This window comes from Chlorocebus sabaeus, chromosome 23 (assembly GCF_047675955.1).
Source record: "Chlorocebus sabaeus isolate Y175 chromosome 23, mChlSab1.0.hap1, whole genome shotgun sequence".
Taxonomy (NCBI): Eukaryota; Metazoa; Chordata; class Mammalia; order Primates; family Cercopithecidae; genus Chlorocebus; species Chlorocebus sabaeus.
The window spans coordinates 53,492,157-53,513,707 of NC_132926.1; the positions used below are offsets into that span (position 1 = coordinate 53,492,157).

Sequence of the window (21,551 nt, forward strand, 5' to 3'; positions counted from 1 at the left end):
AGAACAGAAATCACTCCATGCATTCTGGAGATGATAGGCAGTCTATCTGGTTCAACATACCTGGTAAGGAAATAGCAGCATTACTGTGCTACTAGATATCAGTATACTTATTGAGTTTCCCATTTTTGATACGTACCTCACGTGAAGTCCTTTGCCCCCCACTTCCCTTTAATTTGAATAATTAGTGTCCTTCATCTCCATTTATGGACACAGGTCATAGAATATAATCCTCTAACTCATTTGTGAGGACAAATGTTTCAATAGGGTGGGTAGATTGGGAGACACACTCTCAGTATCAGTATTTTCTCCTGGAGGAGACGTGATTCTTGAATTCAGCTCTCTTCATTATGCATCACGGGAATACTAAGGTTCCAAGGATTCTAAAGAGTGTGATCTTTTAGGCTGAGCCGAACTGCAGTGCAGTGCAGGGCAGTGCAGTGCGGAGAGGGGAGTGATTCAAGTTTACTGGCTTCCTCTGGGCTCATGGAACCCTAACTCCTGATCTCCCAGGTCGCAAGGCTAAAGGAGCAAAAGAGAGTGTGTGTGGCGTGTTTGCCAGCATGACTTTGAAAACATTTGGATTGTGAGTTAATTTTCTATGAAAGAACATATTATGCTTACACAGGTTTTTTTTCCCTTTCTTTTCTTCTATGACCTGCACATAGTCTACACATTGGTTACTTCTTTTGGCATTTTATAGCTAACATTGATGGCATTTTCCCCCCTTTTCTTGGTTTTGCCCTTCCAGCTTTACCTTTTTTCCCTGCTTTGCTTCCTTTTCTTCTCTGAATTTTGTTTTTTCCCTTTATTGCTGTATCATTTTTATTTTTTCTTATTACATTTTCTCCTCCTGCTCCTTTCCTGTGCTACCTCAATCAGCCTCTTTCTTCCTTCATATCCCCATATTTTATTCATTTATTACCGGTGAAAATATAGATTATAGGGTTAGTAGATGGAAATTGAGGGTTGAATAGTTACATTCTCACTAAATGAGCGTGAGAGCCAGTGAATATGATTCTGATTAAAAAAAAAAAAAACCTGGCCGGGCGCGGTGGCTCAAGCCTGTAATCCCAGCACTTTGGGAGGCCGAGACGGGCGGATCACGAGGTCAGGAGATCGAGACCATCCTGCCTAACACGGTGAAACCCCGTCTCTACTAAAAAATACAAAAAACTAGCCGGGCAAGGTGGCAGGCGCCTGTAGTCCCAGCTACTCAGGAGGCTGAGGCAGGAGAATGGCGTAAACCCAGGAGGCGGAGCTTGCAGTGAGCTGAGATCCGGCCACTGCACTCCAGCCTGGGTGACTGAGCGAGACTCCGTCTCACAAAAAAAAAAACAAAAAACAAAAAAACAAAAAAACAAAAAAACTTTTTACCAAACACTTGCTTAACAGTGTGATTTACATGACGTGTGTAAGCTTTTGCCTGAATATACTTAAATATATTTACTTAAATTTAAGATGTGAACTTTAACCTGTGTAATTTACACAAGTTGCAGTTTAATTTAATGTAATTTACTGTAATTTAACATAAGATCCTTTATGGGCAGCATCACTGCACTACTATATTGTGCTTGGAGACTGGCTGTATAATGAGCTTCTTGCTGTTTTTATATGCAGCTGTCTGTGAAAATGGGTGTCAGAATGGTGGACGCTGTATCGGACCCAACCGCTGTGCTTGTGTTTATGGATTCACTGGTCCACAGTGTGAAAGAGGTAAGAAGAGAAATGAGAACTCCACTTTCTGAAGAAGTCTATTTTATTGTAAAAATGTGCAATTTTTTGTTATTCAATGAAGATTCTGCTAATGAAATCGTATTTTTACTCTTCTTTGATTATGTCTCTAAGTTGAATAGTAAGATTTTGAGACATAACTAATAGTGGCAGAAGCATCTCAACTTTTTCCACCAGTGAACTCAGTTTGGGCAACCAACTCTGGGGCTATGGCTCTGGGGTAATTTTGAGTGAGTGGCTGATGGCAAATTCTAATAATGTGCTTAATTCAAATTAGGAGGCATTGTTGAAAGAACTGCTTCTGTTAAAAATGAAATAGTGTCAGGATATCCTTGGCTGCAAACCCCACAAAATCTGACATAAATTGTCCTAAGCAATAAGGAAATGTATAGCATTTCACAACAAAAAGTCCCAAGCTAGTGGGCCTCAGGTAGGATGTGATCAAGGCTTTTACCCTTTTACTCTGTTTCTCTTGACCCCGCCCTCCTTTATGTTTCACTTTTTATCCTACCATGAAGTTCTTTGTGCTTATAAGATGGCTGTCAGCAGTCACTCAGGAAACATGTTTCCTTTTCACCTCTTGAGATAGAAAACATCACCTCCAACTATGGACCAGCAATAGCCTCCAGAGATACTTTGTATGCTGCATGGCTTAAGCTTGAGTTTTAAAATGGTTCATGGCAAAGTGGGTGGCGGTGGTGGTAATATGTTTGACGTAGACTTACCAGGACCTGTCCTTGCAGCAGGAGATGATTTAAGCTTCCCCAGATTCACATGGAAGGGATGATTGGGTATCTGAAGCCAATAGAGCTTCCTTTGGGTAAGAGAAAAGGAGTGGAGGGATGGATGCTGGGTAGGCATCCCACATTGTCCAACTCATTCATGTAAATGGTCAGTCAAGCCAATGTGAAACCAATTTACTTTGATTTGAATAGCAATTAAACTCATGACCTATAGACTGCTGAAAATCTCTGGCATTGATCCCTCATTATGGATCATAGGAATATTTATGTTTCAAGGGTTCTAGAGAGTGTGATCTCTTAGGTTGAGCTGAGTTGCAGTGCAGGGCAGTGCGGTGGCGTGAGGGGAGTGGCTCGAGTTTGCTGGCTCCCTCTAGGCCTGCGGAAGCCTGACTCCTGGTCTCCCAGGTCACAAGTACCAAGGAGCAAAAGAGTGTGTGTGCTGTGTGTAAGCTACCTAAAATAATGTCCTGATGGTAAACAGCTTCATGACGTATCAAAGAAGTTAAACTTTATAAAATGTGAGAAGTAACTAGCGCTGATCCATAACAGTACAAACAAGCTTGAGCTTTAAAGTAATATTACATAATCATTCATTGTTATTTACATCCTCAGTGCATTTTTCCAGAGCTTGTTGTGGCATCAAGTTGTACAGAACTTTCTTTATTGTGAAACTAGAATATATGAAATTATGTCAATGAAATATTACAGATAAGTAGGGGTCAAGGTTTATATACATATAGAGGCTTTGAGTTGTGAAATAAGCCTTATATTTTAAAAATTATACTCATTACCCTGACAAAACTTCATCTTGCTTTTCAAGTTTAATCTTGAGAAGAAACTGAGAAATTACAATTATATGGTGAAGTTTGAAAAGTAAAATATTTTTTCACATACATTTGGATGTATATATGCATCAAGGTATTTTTGTTATTTTTAATGTAATTGAGATTTCTTGGAACTGAACTACATTCCAGAAATGATAGAGTTTAATGTTACACTTAGGATGAATTTAAATGTCTTTACCAGATGCTTTTATTTGGGAAAGAAAAATTAATTATGAAATGTTAGCATAAAAAGATAAATTACTCAGAATGGAATAGCACATATTTCTTAGATAACGCTAAGTTTATTTGAACATCATATAATGTAGAATAAATTTAAAATTTCAAACATTAATTGGTAGAGATGATCTTCATTTTTCTGGGAGTCTTGTAAACTTTGTAGCTCTTTCATCCTGAAGCAGATTTCAAAGTCAAGTTGTAATTGGCAAAGAAATTGGGTGAGTAGTTTCAACTCAGAGGCTTCCAGGAATTGCGTCATTGTTCTTCAACAGTTATTCATTCATTAGATTTGTTAGTCCTCATTAATTTCTGAGAATTCAATAAAGACTTCCATATATTTTACATGTACAGTAGCATGTTTTCAGAAAAAAATATAAGATTAATTAGCTAATGGATTACCCTTAGGGATATTGTTTAAATGTTGGTTTGTTTCTTAAAAGTCTTATTACTTACTACCCTTCAGATGGAAGTTCTGAAGCTTCATTTCTTCCAAAGGAGTTAGCAAGTTCCACTCTTAGATAGCAACCATGAACTTTAGTATTTTAAAGAGATGTTTTACATTGAATTTATAAATGTATAATAACCCGTTCTACTGAAAATGAAGTTCATAATTTTTTTCAAGAAACATTGTGTCTGTGTAGACGCAAAAAGAGTAACTCACTTATGTTGAAGTTAGTGAGTAAGCTCATGTGCCCTGTTAACGTTTGAAGTTTACATATATATTTTAAAATTACTGAATTTCAAAATATATATTCTTTATTCTCTTAAAAAAAAGACCCTTGTAAAGTCAGAGATATTTGTTCCTCCTTAATGTAGAACACACAATTTCCCTTTAAATTGGCCTCCTGGGATCAGTCATATGATAAAACGTGGCTGCTTTTCCAGCTATCTGGGCTTTTGGCAGACTGGTATCTAGACCCAGAGACTGACTAGTAACCAATGGCTGGCATGATTATGGTATTTAACTTGAGTCTGGGTGCTGGGTAACCTCAACTTCTTTGGAGTTCTCTTTTCACACTTGCTAATATGTACAATGACCTTTTATACTTAGCATCAAAAAAAAAAAAAAAAAAAACAGTTGTTGTGACAACAGGCTAATTGTAAAATGCAGGCAGCTCATTTTGGCCATGGCATATGAAGCTACTGAATTCTTTATGTATATCTTTCCAAACAAATGTAATTTGAAAAAAAGATAAATATCTCACTTAATATACGCTTGAGATTAAACAGAAACGGAGTCAGCATTCGATGTTGAGACTCGATGGTTTTTTTCCCCTAATACTTAAAATGTACCTTATGTTTTATCAGTAGAAACTTGGAGGGGTTGGGTAGACAAGAAATACATTTACCTAAGGAATTTCTGAACCAAATAGATGATTACTTGATCACAAATGTGGCCTGTCTAGAGTCCTCCTTTCAACTTTTTTGACTTAAAGGATTGTTGAAATCTTTTGTAATGGAATTTTCCATGAGGTTTATATGAGGCCCATCTGTTAGAAGTATATCCTAGACCCTTTTAAGTTATACATAAATTACTACTACAAATGGTTTTTATCATGTAAACATGACTTCCTTAAAATAGTATGCAAATTGTGTAAAATTTCAAATAATCTGGTGCTTAGTAACATTTCCTTTAAAGTGTACATTTTTTAGTACAACTTAAAGGAAACAAGGACTAGAAAATTACTTTTTAATTATTGACACTTTAAAGAAAAATGACTTTTGTTAATCTGCATCTTCCATAAAAAAGAAAAAAAGGTGAGATCAAGTTGCAAATGTTAGAGTTCAAAAAATCTAAACTTTCAAGCCTTTATGTAAAATGAACATAGATTGATTTCCATTTAGGTTACCTTTTATGAAATCATCCAGTTATAGAAACTAATGCATGAACCCAGGTCTAAAAGCATGCTGAGAAGGAGTCACTCCATCTCTGCCTGAATATCTCTGGTCAGGGGCTCTCACTCACTCACCCCATCACAAAACAGTCCTGCTCATCAGAGTCCTGCTTGCTGGAACTCTGCATTATTCTGCTGCTGTCCAACGAGGACATTTAGCAGATGTGTAAGATCCCATATAGTCTAATTTAGTGGGAAGATGATGATGACAACTTCTCTAAAAGGAGTCAACCACAACCTGCCACTCAGGTGTCCATGCTGGCAACTTGGCGTCTAATTATAAACTCTTCAATTATTGTATACATTTTTATTTACTCACCCCCACTTCAGGAAGTAAACTAACTGTAATAGCCACTAAATCTACTTAGACCTTACCCAAATCCTCCAAAAGTAGTTGTAAACATGGACAAATTTCGGTTTTCCTTAATTCTGGGAATACTGTAGACCCAGACTCAAGTTCGTTTAGAAATAACTGATATACTTGTTAACCCAAAGGACTTGGAATGTATTATAAAGCATGCAGGGTGATTGTACAGCTTATGAACATTCAAGTAACATAGCAAATTAGTAGTATGACCAGGAATACAGGGAATATGGTGAAGAGAACAAGCTGGTATTACATAGAATTCTGTACACAGTGAATTTGATACTTTCAAGAAATGGATAAAGAATGTTTTTAAGAAAATACGTTCCATTGTAGTTTTCTGTTTTAAAATGTAATGCATGTTTATTATAAAATAATTTAGAAATAAAACAAGATGAAAGATGAGAATCCAATTATTCATAACTCCTACATTTAGGATTAATTACCATTAACATCTTGGAGACTGTAACTTGAGTCATTTTTCTACTGCACATGCATGTAGTGTTTACAAAAAATGGGATCTTTCCATTCTTACTAGAATTTGCTCTTCTGTAATGTGAAATGTCCTTATATCTTGCTTCTCCTTTTGTGTTATTAAATATGCTACAGATTGTTATAGTTGTACTGCATGTTGTAATAACACAAAAGGAAAAGCAAGATATAAGAGTAAGATATAAGTGCTTTGGAGTGTTTACTTCCATTTACCTTTTTAACCACAGATTAGAATATTCCAGAGTGTAACTAAACTAATTTTTAAAATAAATATTTAATACTTATTCATCCATTATTTGTTGAGTACTCTTAAAGTATTAGGCTAAGTACTTGGAACTTGAATTATAAGAAAAACCAATATATACTTCTTATTAATGAGAAACAAATTATTGAAAAACTAGTCATCTACTTTACACATGAGGATGCAATAAGACACAGTAAATACCACAATAGGTGTAGGAACAAAAAGTAGGAGAGCTCGGAAATGCTCCCTAATGCAGGACAAGTTACAAAAGTCTTTCTTTCAGTCAAATGAATATAGAATGGAAAAACATAGCTTACTACAGTGGGAAAAACAGTATCAGACTAATTCCTGTGATATATCATGATTAAATCTTATACTAACATTATTTAAACTCCATAATTCATGACCAATTACCTTAATTACTAAGCTGATATTTATTTTGCAGAAATAAAATGTCTCTCTTTTTCTTGCACTCTGAAGATTTAGTAGAATGAAAATTACAATAAGCAGAGAGAGAATGTTACCAACTACAGATGTCAGACTCACATGCACCCTCAGGCACACACACACACACACACACACATATTTCTGCACTTGTGAGGCCGTTAAGAAGAGCATTTTATAACCTTGCACTCTCTAAGCTAAACTTAGCCTTAAATGGGCATCAGAGAAATACCAAAAGATCTGTGGGAACTTAACTTTTTGGCACTGGTTCAGATGATACCCTTATCTTGAATGCCATTAAGAACAGAAGGGAAAGAAAATTAGAGAAGAAAAAGCAGACAGTGGGAAGTGGAAGAAAAAGAGGGGAAGAAGAAAATGAAGACTTGATAAGAAAAGAGAGATGTAATGCTAGATGAGAAGTGGAGACGCTTGGTGTTGTATGAAGGAAGGACTTAAATCTGGGAGAAAAATCAATTCACTGATTGATCTATCTGGGAGAGGCCAGGCTTTCACTTCTTGATCCTCGATTTAAGCCTTTGCTGTTTAGAGCTGTAAAATAAGATTGAACTTTTGGCAGCCCAGTAGATCCTGCTATTTTATTCTCTTTTGAACAAAAGCAATGTGTATTTCATTTATTCCAACTCTTTCTTTGATTTTGGTTTACCTAGAGGCAGGGAAACCTGCAATATAAGATACAAAGGCTAGAATATTTTATTTTTATCTCCGTAAATATTTTTCTGTTTTCCTGTTTCAACATCAGATTAAAAGACATTAGAGGTTAATTGGTGTAGAAACAAGGCGAAACTACCAGACACACATAAATTAAATGTAATCAGATGTGATTATATAGAATTTACTTAAAAGTAATTAAATCAGATGTGCATGTATATGGGGGAAGTGATGTAACAAATACCGTATATTTCAGAAGTTACAAATTCTTAAATAACACCTGTCTCCAGGGGTTTCAGATAAACAGTTGTGGACCCATAATCACCTCATAGATTCATTGGAAAGATTAAAAGCAATAATGTATTAAACACCTGACACACAATAGGCAGTGTGCCTGACACATGGTAAGCTTCCACTAAGTGTTACTTGTATTTTTAGAATGCAGGCTGTAGTCGAAATCAAAGCTTAATATTAAAACCCGTGTAACTTTAGAAATGTGATTGCCCTCTCTGATGCCTGTTTGTGCATATATAATGCATATCTGTTATGTTAACTTTGAATCATTTTTTGTGAAGAGTGAATGATATAATGCCTGGCATCCAATGAATGAAATAAATAATGATCATCAATGCTAATATCTTTTTAAGATGATTCCCCCGTTATCAGAATGATAGATTTGGTGGCTGGTTATTAGAAATAGAATATTCGAAAATGGACTCTCAAGGGGGAGAAAAAAGAATGTTGTGACCTACTTAAGTCATACAAATAAGGCTTAATGATGTTTTTATTGACAGTGGAAAGACTTGGAATATAGTGGATACTTTAAGAGAAGTTCACAATCCTGAGATGAGATTTAAATGAGAAATGAAGTGCTGTGGCCTGTGTCCAGCACCAGGTTCAGCTATGATTTAAAAAGTAAAGCCGAGATCTGATATGCTTTTTTTTTTTTTTTTTGAGATGGAGTCCCGCTTTGTTGCCCAGGCTGGAGTGCAGTGGCGTGATCTTGGCTCATTGTAACTTCCGCCTCCTGGGTTCAAGCGATTCTCCTGTCTCAGCCTCCTGAGTAGCTGGGATTATAGGCTTGCGCCACCACACCTCGCTAGTTTTTTTGTTATTTTAGAAGAGTTGGGGTTTTGCCATGTTGGCCAGGCCGGTCTCAAACTCCTGACCTCAGGTGATTCACCCGCCTTGGCCTCCAAAAGTGCTGGGATTACAGACGTGAGCCACCGCACCTGGCTTGATGTGCTCTCTTAGATAACATAGTCCTGTTGGGAGAGAGAGAGACTATTTCAGGATCTCTGGCACATCAGTTGTGAACAGCATAAGTTTCACTATTTTACCTTTTGTGGGATTTTTGGTAACATTACAGATTGACTGGAAAATATTGTATATCATTATCACGACCTTGCTTTTTATGCAGTTGAATTAGACCCTACCTGTTTTGACATGTTTTTATTGTAAATATCAGTGTTCCTATTAGCAGTTACTCATTACTTAACTGGTTTTTTGAAAATGTCTTAGTTTGCCCTTTTCCTCTATACAAGTTATTATTCTAAGCATTTTACAATGTAACTTACATATATGTAGAGTTTACTTAAGCCAAGTACTTGTAATCTATAGATTTGCATATTGCTGAATCTGAACGAAGAAGTAGGTCAGAGTTTTTCAAACAGTACAGAGATCAGTTCATCTGTGATGCTTTCCTTGAACACCCTACCTTCCTACCCCCATCTTAATTTGCTGGCAAAAATAAGGCAGTCTGTCCTTTTACCTGCCGTATATCCATTCCTCTAGAATAGCTCTCTTCATTGCGTTGTGACTGTGTATTTGCTTGGCTGCGGGCCTCTTAAGAGCAGAGATACTTATCTAAAATTGCCTTTGTGTTTCTTATACTCCACACAGTGCAGCATAATGGAAGACACATCATACATGTGACTGCATAAGCATGGGGGATTCCATGTAGAAGAAATAGGATGAAAATAAGTGTAGAGGTAATAAAGGTCCTTGAATGTTCACAGATACTTAATCATTTAGTGTGGTGGTAACACACAGTTAGTGAAAGGAAAGAGTAGGTGATGAGGCTGGAAAAATAGACATGGACCTTAATTTCAAAGTCTGACATGCTGGAGTCTAGAGGCTGCCCTCTATACCCTCAAGTAGACCCTGAGTAGAGGAGCTATGAATGACTTGTATAGTTGAAAGCAGTTCTCCACAAGTGCCATTCTGGAGTGGCAAACAAAATAGAATGAAGGGTGGAATCTCTTAGGGGAACTCACTGCATGTCTGCTAGATTAAATTTATATAATATTTCACTGAGATTATGATTTATGTGTACAAAAATTAGATTTTTAATATAAAGTGGAAATTGTATAATTTGGAGGGAAGATAACATTTATTGGACTTTTACTATGATAACTACTTTAGAGGAATTAATATTTTTAACAACTCAAAATATTTTTTAGCATAACACTATGAATAAAAAAATGGAGACCTAAACAAGTGAAGCCATTTTCTCATGTTCACTCAGCTAATAAGGGAAGAAAGTAGGATTGGCACACTGGTGGTATAACCTCAGAACCCATATACTTATGCTCAACTTTGATTCTAGTGAAACAGGACATTGCAAAAGTAATGTATTTCCAGTCTTTAGAACTATATTGTGTCAGTTCAATATGAGTACTGATAACAAGGTACATGATGCCATTGAATTAAAGGGATGGCTTGCCGTTTAGGGATTATTTTCTTATCTAGTCTAGGCAATACACACACGTATATGTATATTTCAGACTATGACTCTGAATTCATAGGCTCAGAACTGCTTTATGTATATAACCTAAAATGTTCAAAACTCATAAAGCTTAAAACAAAATTCAGACTTCTGTGTTTAGCCAAGCTAGACTAACAGGAATAAATTAGCCTTACTGCCTGAAAAGAACAAAATACAGAACAGAACATATGAAAATGTGGTTTTCATGATATTGGACACTAAGCAACAAAAAACAGTGATGCGTGAGAGAAGGGAAACAACAATGTGAACTGTTTTGACTTCCTCAGCTTGCTGCCTGAAAGGGTTTTTCCAGGCTGTGCTATGACCTGGAAGTTTGCCCCACCTGTGGCCCACAGGCTCATGCAGCCCGGGAGAGCTTTGAATGCAGCCCAACACAAATTCGTAAACTTTCTTAAACCATTATGAGTTTTTTTGCTTGTTTGTTTGTTTGTTTTTTCTCTCTTTGGTCATCAGCTATCGTTAGTGTATTTTATGTGTGGCCCAAGGCAATTCTGCTTCCAGTGTGGCCCAGGCGAACCAACTTCTGTGCTACGGGGTAAGAAAATCCAGGCACAGCCTAGCAGACTTCCTAAGTTCTGGGGAGATCAAGATGGCTAGAGTTCTCAGGGCAGAATCCTGGAGAGGAAACAGGTATGTAGAGAGAACTTTGGACATCTACAGAGGCTGCCTCTCAAGTTTTCAGCAGAATATTGACAATCACATTCATGTGAGGAATCTATCTGAGACTGGAGAAGGAACTGCTTGAAAGGAGTGAAAGGAACAATACTCAGAGTGCACGTAAGCCTGGAAATACTGTCTTCCTCTATAACCAGATTAAAGGGTCATGTAATTGGTGGGGCTTTGGTTAGAGTACTCAGAAAGGTGTTGCCTCAATAGTGTAGAACAATTAACTATAGACTAAATGCTCCTCTGGCTGTGGAGAACACATTTTAAAAGCAACAACTAAAAGGATTAAACATCTATCTAGAAAGTTTAAGAATATTTATAAGAATACAAAAATATTAAGCATTAAAGTAAAAAAAAAAAAAATCCCAGTATGTGGTATCTAATCAACTATCTCCAATCAAAAATTTTGCATAAAGAAGCAGGAGAGCGTGATCAAAATGGAAAAATAAAATCAACTAAAATTTACCCCAAACTGACAAAGATGTTAGAATTAACAGATTGGAAGATGAAAGTAGTTATTGTAAGGTATTCCTTATGTCTCTGAAGTTGGAGGAAAAATTAAAAATGTTAAGTAGAGCTGTGGAATCCAAATTGAACTTCTACAGATGAAAACTACAATGTCTGAGGCGAAAAATTTTCTCTATGGGATTAATGGGAGATTAGACATTATAGACAAAAAAACTAGTGAGCCTGAAAACATAGCAACAGAAATTATTCGAAATAAAGCACAAAGAAAAAAAGGCTTAAGAACATAGGAGAGCATAAGTGAGCTCTGTGACAACTTTCAGCAAACTGAATACATATAATTAGAGTTAGCAAAATAGTAGATGGCAGAAAAAATATATTTGAAGAAATAATGGTCAAAATTTTTCCATATTTGATCAATGCTATAAACTGACAGGCCCAAGATCAATGAATCCCCAAACAAAAGAAACTTGAAGAAAATTATATTAAGATACATCATAATCAATCTCTCAAAACCAGGGATACAGGGAAAATCTTAAAGTAGCCAGAGAAAAGAGAGACATTTTGTATAGAGAAAAAAAGATAACAATGACAACAAATTATTTGTACAAAACAGTGCAAGTAAAAAGGAGAGTGGAACAGCATATTTAGAGCGCTAAAATTGAAAAAGACAATTCTCTGCCTAGACTTCTATATTTAAGAAAACATCTTTCAAAAACAAAAGTAAAATAAATAAAGATTTTTTCCAGTGTGTAAAAGGGAAGAATTCATTTTCCAGTCACCTGCACAGTAAGAAATATTAAGGCAGTTCTTTAGGCTGAAGAAAAATATTTCCAAATAGTTTTGAATATTCTTTGAAAAATATTGAAAGGAATGAAAAGTATCAAAAAACGTAACTATATGGGTAAATATATAAGACTTTTCCTTAGTATTTTAATTCTCTTTAGGAAACAATTTACTGTTTGAACAAAAATTGATTATAATGTCCTGTGGGGTATATAGTAGATGTGGTGGTAAAATATGTAAAACAATAGCACAGAGGCTGCGATGTGCCTATACTATATGTCAAGAATTATGTTACTTGAAGATAGACATTGATAAGTTAAAGATGTGTAGTGTAAACCTTAGAGTGAGCGCTAAAAATACAGAGTAATGATTAAAAAGCCAACAAGAGGTGATAAAATGGAGTAACAAAGAAGAAAGCAACAAAAGAAGAGAAGGAGAACAAATGATAAATGGATAGCTAGAAAACAAACAGAAAGTGGTGGATTGAAACCTAGCCATATCAATCATCACAATAAATGTAAATGGTCTCAACACTCCAATTAAAAGATAAAGATTGTTATGTAGGATTTTAAAAATCCAATTATACGCTGCCTATAAGAAATCTATTTTAAATAAAAGACACTAAAATGTTAAGACCTAAAAGATATAAAAATAAATAATTGGCTAGTAGTAATCAAATTAAAGCTGGAGTAACTAAATTAATATCAGACAAAGAAGATTTCAGAGCAAGTAATACTATCAGGTGTAAAGAAGGCCATTTCATAATAATGAAGAGGTCAGTTAATCAAGAAGATGTAATGATTCTAAGTGTTCTCTCACTTAATAGCATAGCTTCAAAATACTTGAAATAAAAACAGAACTGCAAGGAGGTGTAGACAGGTCCATAATTAATGGAGATTTCAGTAGCCCCTCACAATAATTGATAGTAAATAAGAAGTCAATATGGGCACAGAAAACTTTAGCACTGCTGTCAATCTACTTGACTTATTTAATATTTATAGAATACTTCACCACACAGTAGCAGATAATATACATTCCTTTTTATTGCACATGGAACATGTAGCAAGAAAGATCATATTAAATGAATATGAAGTAGATAATGAACAACTCTAAAGCAACAGTAAGGTGAACAATATCTTGAAAGACATATATTGCCAAAGCTCAATGAAGAATATAGTTGGCCTTTTGAATTCATGAATTCCATACATGTGGATTCAGTCATGGATCAAAAATATTTGAAAATAACAATAAAAATAACAATACAACAAAAAATAATATGAACTAAAAAAGTTTAGCAGTAAGACAACTATTTATATAGCATTTGCCTTGTATTATGTACTATAGATAATCTAGAGATTAAAGTATATGCGTTGATGTGTGTATGTTATATGCAAATACTACATAATTTTTTATCAGCGACTTGAGCCTCTATGAATTTTGGTATTTCTGGGCATCCTGGAACCAATCCCCTGCAGATACCAAGGGACTGCTGTAAATAACATGAATATCCCTGTATCAGTTACATAAATTTAATGCGTAACTTAAAGCCTTCTCATGAAGAAAACTATTGGCCCAAAAAGCTTTACTGGTGAATTCTACCAGACATTTAAGAAAGCAAAAATACCAATTCTATGTAGATTTCTCTAGAAAGTTGAACAGGAGTTAAAACTTCCCAGCTGCTTCTGTGAGGCCAAATTACCTTGATACCAAAACCAGAAAAAGACATATCAAGAAGAAAACAACATGTAAATATAGATCATGATATAAAATTTCTCAAGAAAATTTTAGCAAATGTATTAATAATATGGTAAAAGGATAATAGATCATAGCCAATTAAGATCCTATGATATTAAAAAAACAGCATATTTCACTATATGAACAAATTTTTAAAAATCAGAGTATTCATCTAAATATAGCAGACAAAGCATTTGACAAATTCTGATTCCAAAATCCATTCCCAAAGCTGTCAACATGATAAAGAATAGAATAGAATTTCCTCAACATGAGAAAAGGGCATTTCTAAAAAAAACTGTAATACAGTGACAAAGCAAGGATAGTCACTGTCATCACTTCTACTGAACTTTGCACTGTTTGGTCCTAGCAAAGGCCATAGGCAATACAAAGAAATAAAAGTCATATGTATTGGAAAGGAGGAAGTAAAATTGGTTTACTTGCAGATGACGTTATTGTCTATGTAGAAAATCCGATGGACTTTACAAAAATCTACGGGAGCTCATAAGTAAGTTCAGCAAGGTTGCAGGATACAAACTAGTGTCAGTTGCATTTCTGTATCTAGCAATGATCAGTTGAAAGTCTAAGTTGCAAATGATACCATTTACAACATCATATTTATTATGTAATACTCATGGATAATTCTGCAAAAGATGCACAAGCCCATGTGCTGAAAATTGCAAAACATTGCTGAAAAAATTAAAGAAGACCTAATAATTGAAGAAATACACTGTGTTCATTAGTTGGAAGACTCAATATTGTGGGGTGTCTCTTCTCCCAAAATTGTTGCATGAATTCAGCATAACACTGATCAAAATTACAGCAGAAGTCTTACCAGCAATGTATGAAGTCCAGTAGAGCAATATCTCATTGTGATTTTCAACATCATTCATCATTAGGGAAATGCAAACTAAAATCACAATGAGATATCACTCTACTGCGTGCATTGCTTGTAAGAATGTACATGGTACAACCATTTTTGAAAACTGTGTCAAGTTTCTTAAAAAGTTAAGTATGTGCATATTATATCATTAGGCTATTTCACGCTTTATTTGCCCCAGCTAAATGAAAGCTTATATTCATACAAAAACTTGTACTCAAAGGCTTGAGTAATAGTTGTAATAGTGCCAAATTGCAAACAGCCCAAATGTCCATCAGTGGATATATCAAGAAACAAGTTGTATATTCATACAATGGAATACTTTTGTTCATTGAAAAAGTAATGAATTATTTATGTGTACATTATGGATGAACCTTAAAAGTATTTAGGCTGAGCAAAAGAAGACAGTTGAAAAAGAGTAAATATATTATGGTTTCATTTTTATGTAATTCTAGATAATTAAAACTATTATGATAACTTGCAGAGTAGTGGTTGCCTAGTGATGCAAAGGTATGGATAGGCAGGATAGAACAATGACAAAGGAACTGGTGGAAACTTGTAATAGTGAAGGATATGTTGTTATGTAGGTTGTAATGATGATGGGTTTATACATGTGTAAAACCATACATGTACACTTTAAATATATGATGCTGATTGTATGTTAATTATACCTCAGGAAAGTTGTTAAAAAATTGAACAATGAAAGTAATTGTTTCTCCTTTTGTGTAAGTTGGTTTAGGTTTTGGAATTAATGCCTCTGGCCACATACACTTTTTATGTACTTGTGGTTAGGGAAACACAGTGAGGGATGCTTCCAGAATTGTTGTGCACATCTTTTTGGGACTTGTATTTGGGGATATTGTGAAAGCAATGTTACTAATTATTGTCTGCATAATCAGTATGAGTTTCTCAAGAAGCAGATGGCCATTGTATCAATCTGTTCTGCCACTGCTAATAAGGACATACTCAAGAATGGGTAACTTAAAAAGGAAAGAGGTTTAATTGACACACAGTTCCACATGGCTGGGAGGCCTCACAATCATGGCAGAAGGTAAATGAGGAACAGAGTCAGATCTTAAATGGCCTGTGGCTTTTCTAGGCACAAAGTACAAGTTGTTGTTGGTGAATCTACCATTCTGGGGTCTGGAGGATGGTGGCCCTCTTCTCACAGCTCCATTAGACAGTGTCCCAGTGGAGACTGTGTGGGGGCTCCAACCCCACATTTCCCTTCCACAGTGCCCTAGCAGAGGTTCTCCATTAGGGTTCCACACCTGCAGAGCACCTCTGCCTGAACATCCAGACATTTCCATACATCCTCTAGAATCTAGGTGGAGTTCCCAAACCTCAATTCTTGACCTCTGTGCACCCACAGGCCCAATACCATGTGGAAGCCGCCAAGGCTTAGGACTTACAACCTCTGAAGCAACAGCCTGAGCTGTACTTTGGCCCCTTTTAGCCACAGCTGGAGCTGGAGCAGCTGAGATGCAGGGCACCATGTCCCAAGTCTGCATAGAGCGGGGTTTGAGTGGGGGGGGGCCTAGGCACCAGGCCCAGGAAACCATTTTTTCTTCCCAGGCCTCCAGGCCCATGATGGAAGGGGCTGCCATGAAGGTCTCTGACTTGCCCTGGAGACATTTTTCCCATTGTCTTGGGGATTCACATTTGGCTGCTTGTTACTTGGTCAAATTTGTGCAGCTGGCTTGAATTTCTCCCCAGAAAATGGTGTTTTTATTTTCTATCACATTGTCAGGCTGCAATTTTTTCAAATTTTTATGATCTACTTCCTCTGGAATGCTTTGCTGCCTAGAAATTTCTTCCACCAGATACCCTAAATCACAGCTCTGAACTTCAAAGTTCCACAGACCTCTAGGGCAGGGGCAAAATGCTGCCAGTATCTTTGCATATCAAGAGTGGCCTTTACTCCACTTCCCAAAAAGTTCCTCACCTCCCTCTGAGACCACCTCAGCCTGGACTTTTTGATCAAATCCATTCAACAAGTCTCCAGGAAGTTCCAAACTTTCCCACATCTTCCTGTCTTCTGAGTCCTCCAAGTCTCTAGGAAGTTCCAAGCTTTCTCATATTTCCCTGTCTTCTTCTGAGCCCTCCAAACTATTCCAGCCTCTGCCTGTTACCCAGTTCCATAGTCTCTTCCACATTTTCAGGTGTCTTTACAGTACCACCCCCTATCTGATAACAATTTGCTGTATTGGTAGTCTGTTCTTATGCCACTAATAAAGACATACTCGATACTGGGTGATTTATAACGGAAAGAGCTTTAATTGACTCACAGTCCCACATGGCTGGGAGGCCTCATAATCATGGCAGAAGGTGAATGAGGATCAAAGTCATATCTTACAGACAGCAGGCAAGAGGGCTTGTTCAGGGGAACTCCCCTTTATAAAACCGTCAGATCTCCTGAGATTTATTCACTACCATGAGAACAGTATGGGGGAAACTGTCCCTGTGATTCAGTTATCTCCACCAGGCCCCACCTTTGAAACATGGAGATTATTACAATTCAAGGTGAGATTTGGGTGGGGAACAGCCAAACCACATCAACCAGGAAGTCAGGAAATGTAACTAGAAAAATAGAGTATATTTTTTATAATTTCTTGTCCTATCACTTCTTCTCAAAGAGTTAAAAGCTAAATTTATGTTGAACAAAGAAAGTGTCATAGCTTATAAAGGAGAGGAATTTTCTGCCTGCTTATTTTTGTTCATTAAAAGCTTTTATTCTTAAAAAAATTAGTCCCAATTTTTAAAAAAAATTGTTAGTCTTTCAATATTACATAAACCACTTTCTAATCTTATTTATTTTGTAGAATTTTAAAATCTGATTAAAATACTTAAGCCACCATTTCTTGATTTACCAACATTATACAATCTCTGTTATCTTTCCACCATAAGGGGAGTAAGTATGATATCTTTAATTGTTGCTTTTTTCCACCTCACCTATAGGTTGATTCAGTTTTTGTCAATTGATTTTTCTAGGCTCTGCTTGAGTGTTTTCTTATTGTGTATAATGTTGACTTGTTGCTTTATACTTAAATTCCAACTTGGATAGGTTTAACTTAGGTGTTTGTACCTTTTTCCCTTTATATTTCTATATATATGATCCAATTATTTCTGGCATTGAATGTGCTATGAAGAAGTCTGATTCTAGCCTGATTTTTCTTCTCCTAAGTCACTTGCTGTTTTTTCCTGGATGCTCAAAGAGTTTTTACTGTATAATTATGTATATTTTTTGTTCTGTACAAGTTTTAGTGAAAAGCTTGTGATCATTTGATTGGAATGATAGTCTTCTTCCTTAATTTTGGAGAAATGTTCTATTGTTTCTTTGAGCTGTTTGTACCTTTTTCCCTCCATATTTCTATAGATATGATCCAGTTGTTTTCTGGCATTGTATGTGCTATGAAGAAGTCTGAGTCTAGCCTGATTTTTCTTCTCCTAAGTCAATTGCTGTTTTTTCCTGGATACCCAAAGACTTTATAAGCATGTATATATTTTTTTCTGTACAAGTTTTAATGAAAAGCACGTGATCATTTGATTTGGAATGACAGTCTTCTTCCTTAATTTTGGAGAAATGTTCTATTTTTTCTTTGAGTCATTTTTCTCCATTTTTAGGTTCTCTACTTCAAGTATATTGATTTCTTTTTTTTAGACTTTTGATCTTTTATCCACTCTTTACTTTTGATCTTTATCAGTAATTCTTTTTAGCTGTGTCTGTTCTGTTGTTTTTGCCAATTAATGTAATGATTTTATAATCGTATAAGGTATCTTACTTTGTTTTTAGTTTGTTTATTTAGAAGTTTCTCTTTTATTTCACTCTTTTGTTTGATCATTTAGACTTCATTTAGCTCTTTTGTTACTGAATTCATTTCCTTATGTATTTATTAACAAATAGTTTTGTAATACAAAGAAATCATGCAGGAAATCATTTTCCTACAGTGGAGTGTTATTTTCTTACTCTGCTTTGTGTATTAGGAAAAAATTATAGTATGTTACATAGTTCCTGATCCGTTTCTTTTTGTCTTTTGCTTCCTCGAAATGGGCATTTGCATTAATTTGGTAAAGATGAATTTTTCATTTCTTCCTTTCAAAATTACCTAGGGATTGTTTTCCTTCCTTAGCTCCTGTTTGAGAGCCAGGTACTTCAGGTGCATTATGTTCTGAGCCCCTGTGAGGAAAGGAAGAGCTCAGCTGGGATTTGGGCAGCCGTGATGAAAGGATCTGAGCTCTGCACTTTCTCAGGTTGCTCTTCACATGTCTTGGGTCAGGATCACTCCCTCTCGTCATGGAAGTATTCTTTTTCAAAGAGGATATCCGTGAAATTTGAATGATTGCTCCAATTTCAGCTACAGTACCTGATGCACGATTTCTATCAGAAAATCATGCTTGGTGTTAGTTTTCTGTCATTCCTCAGCATTAGTATTGCTCTTCCTTATTGTGATTTTAAGGGGCTTCACCCCAGCCTGCTGCTGCCTGAGAATCCTTTGTTCCTATGTTCCTTGTGCTTAATGCTGAGGATAACTAACCCTGTGTGATGATGATCTTTCTGTCTTCACTGTTCAGTTTTCTCCCATCTGGTAGAGATCACAATGATTGGGCCTTTCTGTTTTGTTTGTTTGTTTTTTCTAATGTGATGTTATGTGGGTAAGTAGGGATTTTAGTCCTATAAATTTTTCCTAATTTATCCATAAGCTAAAGATGAACTCAGCTCTCCAGAAAGACTTGTGAGATTTCTCATGATTTTGACTGATCGTCCTCATTCCCCATATCATTTGAGGGAAGAGGGGTTATGACATTCTCTTCTGTTTCATTCCTTGTCTGCTGTTTTTCAAACATGTCAGGAATTTGGGCCTATTTCTTCTTTAGGTGCTGACAGTGAAAGTGTTGTTACTTTCATTTGACCTTTGTTGTTGTTGTTGTTGTTGTTGATATTAGCTGTGGGAAAGGGAGATTCTGTGATATGGTTTTACTCCACTGTATTTTCCAGGAATTTTTTTTTATCACATTTAAACAGTTTTTGACCTGAAATCTATGTAAAGTCACACAGAAAGCCAGGATGAGGGGCTTCCAATCGAAGATGATATATTTTGTGATGCTGCAGCTGACATTTAAGACTAATATTGTTGCAGTTTAGTAAGTGCATGTTACTCAATCAAAAAACATTAATTCTCTGGGTGCCTCATCTTCTGCGAATTAAAGACTGTGTTTCCCATGACCATACTTAATGTCGTGGTTTAATGCATGCAAACTTCTTCCATATGGGCAAAGCTTTATGTTTGTGAATGTCTTCATCTGATTTAGAAATAGCATACAAAGCACATTCCAAATATTGGACAAGATCGTTTTCATCTTAAAAAAAAAAAATTAAGTTCTGAATGTCACAGTAGAGAGTTTAGTTAGAATTTAACAGATTACTGTGTTCTTGAACATGTCAACTTACAAGTAATTTCATGTTTGAAAAATGTGGACATTGGGCTAGAAGTCATTTATTAAAATATCTCTAATATTTTATCCAATAATTCAATTTTCACATTGAATAGTGCCTAAAATGAAGCCACTCTGGATATAATTTACTACTAGATTATTTTGAAAGATTTATAATGTCTTAAAATTTTACTACCAGAATAGATTTTGCCTCTCTCTGATGAGGCAACATTGGATTTGGAATAGACAACTTTATGTTAAGGTTTTCTCCATATCTCATACTTTTAAATCCCAGTGATCTCAGTAAGAAGTGCATACTCCCTGCAGGGGGCAAAATTGAGCCAACAATGTTTATAACAGCTTCCAATCTTGGCTTGGTTACTGTGTGGTAAACTAAGAAATAACCCAAATAAACTTTAAAAATAATATGTAGAATGACTTGTAGATGAATGGGAAGCTTTATCTAGTTTTTTTAAAAGGAAAATCCTACTTGTTTGAAGGAAATTAATGACAAATCTTGCTAAAACTAAATCTATATCTTAATCAGTTATTACATTATAGATTTGTAGATTATAGTAGGATTGTAGAGATCATAGTGAAATATGTAAAGGAATGTAACCCTGCACACTTTTTTCATACTACTTATATAATGCTTCTCTTTTTTAGAATAATTACTGACATTCATAAGTATTCATTTCTTACTTCACAGTTATGTATTTTCTATTGTTTATGACTCTACAAAACTATAAATAAGTATAGTTTATTTCCCTGCATTTGAGTGAAGCCAAAGGAACTTGATCTCTCTCTCCTAATTATGTCAGGAATGATTTATGAAGGAGGTGGTGTCTGAAGGGTTGTTTGATAAAAAGACAGTTTGAGGGCTTGGTTGGTGCTGGGGAATACCAAGGGCCATTTTTTCAGGCACAGAGCACTTGACGATAAAAACCTAGAGCTGAACTAGACAAGATCAAAGAACAACTGAGCAGATAATGGAGAAGAAGTTGGAGGAGTGAGGAAGGTACTTTGGGGAATCCCAGTGGAAAGTGCTGTATTCATTAATTATCCCATGACTGGTGAGATGTTGGGGATTTTTACTTCCATTGGCTGTTATGTATGAACAAAAAAATATGTGGGATTTTGCAAAAGCCCTAGCCAGACT

General features: G+C 35.7%; 1 protein-coding gene across 1 annotated transcript in view; it reads left to right on the top strand.

Annotated features, from left to right (window-relative positions):
- FBN2 (fibrillin 2) overlaps positions 1-21,551 on the top strand; it is a 276,282-nt gene that overhangs the window by 17,944 nt on the left and 236,787 nt on the right. The window contains exon 5 of the mRNA XM_008014309.3: positions 1,618-1,713. Coding sequence (XP_008012500.3) covers positions 1,618-1,713 — 96 coding nt within the window. The remainder of the gene's footprint in view (positions 1-1,617; positions 1,714-21,551) is intronic.